Source organism: Cebus imitator, unplaced genomic scaffold (assembly GCF_001604975.1).
Source record: "Cebus imitator isolate Cc_AM_T3 unplaced genomic scaffold, Cebus_imitator-1.0 Scaffold27, whole genome shotgun sequence".
NCBI lineage: Eukaryota > Metazoa > Chordata > Mammalia > Primates > Cebidae > Cebus > Cebus imitator.
This window is the reverse complement of record NW_016107342.1, coordinates 14280215-14284943: the sequence shown is the minus strand read 5'-3', so window position 1 is coordinate 14284943 and position 4729 is coordinate 14280215. Positions and strand designations below refer to the sequence as shown.

Here is a 4729-nt window from a genome sequence, read left to right as displayed (position 1 = left end):
TTTTTTTTTTTTTTTTTTTTTTCCCAGCTGTGCTAAGGGAGAAAAGTGGTTATTTGCAAACCTTTCTTTTCATTTGTTATTGTAAGCAAAGTCTATAGTTTCAACCATTATCTGTCTGTCCTTTACTATATACTTTGCATTTTAAATATATCCTTGAGTTCCTATAAGTTGCATATAAGCAAAGTCCATTTATATGCATGCATTTATTTATTGAGCACAAGTATATATTCTAAGGGGTTTAGAAAGATTTTACATACCGAAAACAACTTCCCTTGTCATCAAAAAGCTGAAGATTTACTAGAAAATATCACAGTATTAATATAAATCATATTTCTCAATTATTAGTGGATTTTATCTAAAATTAAAATTTCAAAAGAAGTTTCCATTACTTTGAAGCTCATATCAATGCTGATTCTCAGCTTATTTATATATTTTACTAATAGTTTCAGAAATTAGGGAAAATCTTATGTTTATATTGTACATACCACGAAGACAGTAAGCTGAGTTTAAGTAAAATTATATTTTAATATGCTTTTCTTGTGCTTGGCTTGGCTTTGCTATAAGTGTGTGTGTGTCTGCATGTGTGTGTGTGTGCGTGCGCACTTATTGTTGCTATGTTCTAAGACTACCTTGTGACAGGTCAGATATTAAACTAGTCTCAAAACTTTTTACCAAAACATCCAATAAACTTGAAAATATTTTAATATTCATATTACATTTTTAAATCTAAAAATTTATAATTTGAAAAATGTGCTTTATGATGTTTATATAAACTTTATATCTTAATCATGTCAACCTCTGTAACCTAACTTTTAACAATAAAAAGCCTATCAAATCATAAGAAAAAACTGTCAACCTTCCAATTAATACATAGAGTTTAATTAATTAATTTTTTTACCCAAAATCTGGTCATTTATGCTAGAAACAATTGTATAAGCATTATTTTGTTACCCTATGTTTAGAAATTATTTTATTACCACTGTAATTATCTTAATTGGCCTCACGGTTTCATAGCAGCAATTTGTGATGGAAGGTACCAACTCTCCCGGAAGCGTTTTTGCATTTCCCCCTTTCAGGCTAGCTTTCAGTAGCAACTTCCAACTCTTTGAGGATATTTCACACTGAAATAGTATTTGGTATTTTCACTTAAATAGTATTCGTAGATTGCATGTCCTTTGTGTTTTTGTTTTCTGTCTTTACTCTCAGGTTGGATATTTTCAAAACTGACATGAATAACCTGATCCTAGCATTGTCAATATAACATCAGTAGAAAATTAAGCATCAACCATAAAATTATCTTGTTTGGTGAGATTATTTAAACTTTCAAACACCTGGTTTTTTGTGTGTTTGTTTTCTCTCTGTGTCATTTATAATTTTGGAATTATTCATATTTTTCTTCTCATGTTGTTACACATGCTAGGACTACAGTCTTTTCCAAAATATTACATTTATCTTATGCAGAAAGTTTCTCATGTTGGCACAACTTAGGTATGACAGGTAAAACCTTTACATCAGTAGCTGGAACTGGAGATAAGTCCCTGACTGATAATGAGCTAGCACCTTTGTGGGAAGTATAGGGTCAGCATCAGCAACCTACTTGTACCTCAGGAATGAAATGTGGAAAAATAAAGGCACGTCTTATTAAACATAGCAGGCTCGTTCCTGGTAAATTGTTATTACAGGAAGCAATGAGTGAAATAGGTAAAATATAGGCTGCATAACCTAGAGAACACACTTCCAGGCAAAGAGAAACAGCTACTACTCAGCTCATTGTTATCAGATCCTCCTGTTTTACAAAAGAAGGCAGAAACCAGGGTTTTATGTAAAATCTCTCAATGTTTAAAAATTTGACAACCAATTCAGGTAAATTTAAAACCCTGTGGAAAATAAAGCAAACACATAAATGAGGTTTGCCAATTTGGAAACCTCCTCGAGACACGTGCTTTTTGCCCCTTTTATTTCTGAGACAAAATTGAGGAAAAGAGATGTAAACATGCTACTCAATCTATTAACATCTGAGTTTTAGGCACAGACAAGAACAAAAGTCAGAGAGTGTGTTCAGGAGAGTGACTTAGACATAGGCTATCTTTTCTCTCTTCTGTATCTCATCGAACTCCCTCTTGGCTCACTGCCTTCTCACTGGAGCTCCCCTCTCATTGGAGCACTCATTGATACTCCCTGGACTTGCTAATACTTAAAGGTACACGCCTCCCAAAAAATTCCTTTCTGCTATCCTTTAGACTTGACAATGGTTTTTGATTTACAAAACCATTACAAAGGTCATCATTGACAGGAATAACAAAGCATTCTCATATATCAGTTGCACATTATCTCCCATGTATATTATCTCCTTAAAAACAACTGAAGGAGGAAGATGTTATTATATTATCCCCAATTCATAGAATAAAAAACTGAAATCTAAGGGAAAAGAATATACTTGATATCACCAGAATATAAGTGACTGGGCAAAAGCAGGAAGCCACATCTTCTGGCTGGAAATCCAGTGCCTCTCTTCTGCTCCTTTACAAAGGAATACACAAAGGAAGAGGGGCAGTAACCTGAGTTACTCAACATTAAACCTTGTTTTCCAGAATCATATGCTTTGTCTTTCAAACCTCTCAATAGTCAATATCTCACCACTGGACTCCTTCAAGCTTATTTAAATTTTCTTTTAAAGTGACTCCAAGAACATAAAAAATAAATAATGGGTGAGGCGGTTAACATCTGTGACTGTTTAGAAGAAAGACTGGCCCTGTAGTTTGCAACCATTAAAAACAATTACAGCTTCTCTTTGGCAGGGCAAAGAAAAATTCATTAAATTACTGCTTTGCAAAAGATTCGCAATAGCTTCCAATAGGGCCTAATGCCCATATTTAGAAAAAAAAAAAAAAAGAAAGAAAATTTTGAGCCTCTAAAAGTACCTATGTAAGCAATCCTATAACCAAACTTGTGATAATAAACATATGCTAGTTGCTATACACACAACTCACACACCCACACCCACACCCACTCCCCCCACACACATACACATACATAGGCACAAAATAAGCCCTTTGACTCATAACTGATGACATAATTAAATTCAATATTAAATTGAAAGGCTATTTTTTATGCCAAACTCAATCTGTAAAAGGTGAACTTCTTTACCCATATCTTGGGTCCAAAGCAATGGCCCTTGGGTGTTCCATGGCTCCTGCTATTAGTGTAGTTCTTAGGGAGCCGTCTAGTTTGGCCACTTCAATTTGGTCCAAATTACTGTCTATCCAGTATATGTTTCCTGCTATCCAGTCGACTGTCAGGCCTTCTGGAGTAGCCAGGCCATGCTCCACAACCACTTCAATGGCACTGACACCTACAAAAGAAGGGAAATCAACATGTGCATCCATTCAAGGAATGTGTTAAGCACAAAGGAAAAGGCCTCCCTGTTATCAGCAGTACAAATTATTTCAATGTAATTTCAACTTTGAGAGAATGCAAATGTGTTATTTACCACAGACGAAACCAAGTAGTCTCAAATTAAGCATTACCGATCTTCCTTACCAGAAATCTCGAATCTAGTAAGTCCTTTCAGTATCAGTGGAATACAATTTTTAAATAGCTCTGAGGCTAATAACAACATTCAGATTGCAAAAAAGTTATTTCTTGTTTTTGACTTTTTACAGAGTTTTATACAGAGCAAGGGATTTTGGAAACAATAATGTTACTCTGGTTAAAATCTGTGCAACTTAACTCAAATGGTGATATTCAAGGTTAGAATAAAATAAAATAAAATGAAAAAGCCCGCCAGAGCTAATATGCATTATGTCTAATCAGCACCCACTTTTTCTTTTTCTCTTTTAGGAGGCATGACAGATAACGGCTACTACTATAATTTCCCTTAACAAAGATAAACCCCAGATTACCCCCTTCCACACCCAGAACCATAAGATTGCAAGATACAATAAAAATGTAAATAAGAGAAAAAGGTCTGAATAAATTTAAGCAATTTGGTTATGTCTACCAATATACTTATTTATCCACTACTTAATTTCTTTCACAATTAAAAAAAATTTTCTTTCTTTTTTTTTTTTTTGAAGATAGGGTCTCACTTCTATTGCTCAGGCTGGAGTGCAATGGTGTGATTATGGCTCATTGCAGCCTTAACTTCCAGGGATCATATGAGTCTCCTACTTCAGGAGTAGCTGGGACTATAGGTGCACACAACCATGCTTGGCTAATTCTTTGTATTTTTAGTAGAGATGGGGTTTTGCCATGTTGCCCAGGCTGGTCTCAAACTCACGGGCTTAAACATCTGCCCACTTCAGATCCCCAAAGTGCTGGGATTACAAGCATGAGCCACGGTGCTGCCCAGCAAAAAAATTCATTTTTTAAACACCTTTTCCAATAAGATAAATCATTGTAGTTTGTAACATTGCTACCACAGTAGTGTTTTTCGTTAGACATTAACGATGTGTTTATGAAATATCTAACCAATTAATCCTATGAATCTAAATCTATCTTTTTAAATCAACATATGACATAGGACACAAGTTCATATATTATATTATGTGCTTTAATACGACCATTTTTCAAAATTGCCAAGGTGATTTAGAATGGAATTAACAATTTCAATTTGACAGAGATACCTTACCCTTGGAATGGTACATGGATGCAACATTTCAAGAGAAATATGTATTTATGTCAAAGACTTTTTTCTTTTCTTTTCTTTTCTTTCTTTTTTTTTTTTTTT

General features: G+C 34.2%; 1 protein-coding gene across 3 annotated transcripts in view; it reads right to left on the bottom strand.

Annotated features, from left to right (window-relative positions):
* LRP1B (LDL receptor related protein 1B) overlaps nt 1-4729 on the bottom strand; it is a 1911091-nt gene that overhangs the window by 640092 nt on the left and 1266270 nt on the right. For all 3 annotated transcript variants that reach the window (XM_017523186.2, XM_037736613.1, XM_037736614.1), the window contains exon 25: nt 3148-3352. In XM_017523186.2, the coding sequence (XP_017378675.1) occupies nt 3148-3352 (205 nt within the window). The remainder of the gene's footprint in view (nt 1-3147; nt 3353-4729) is intronic.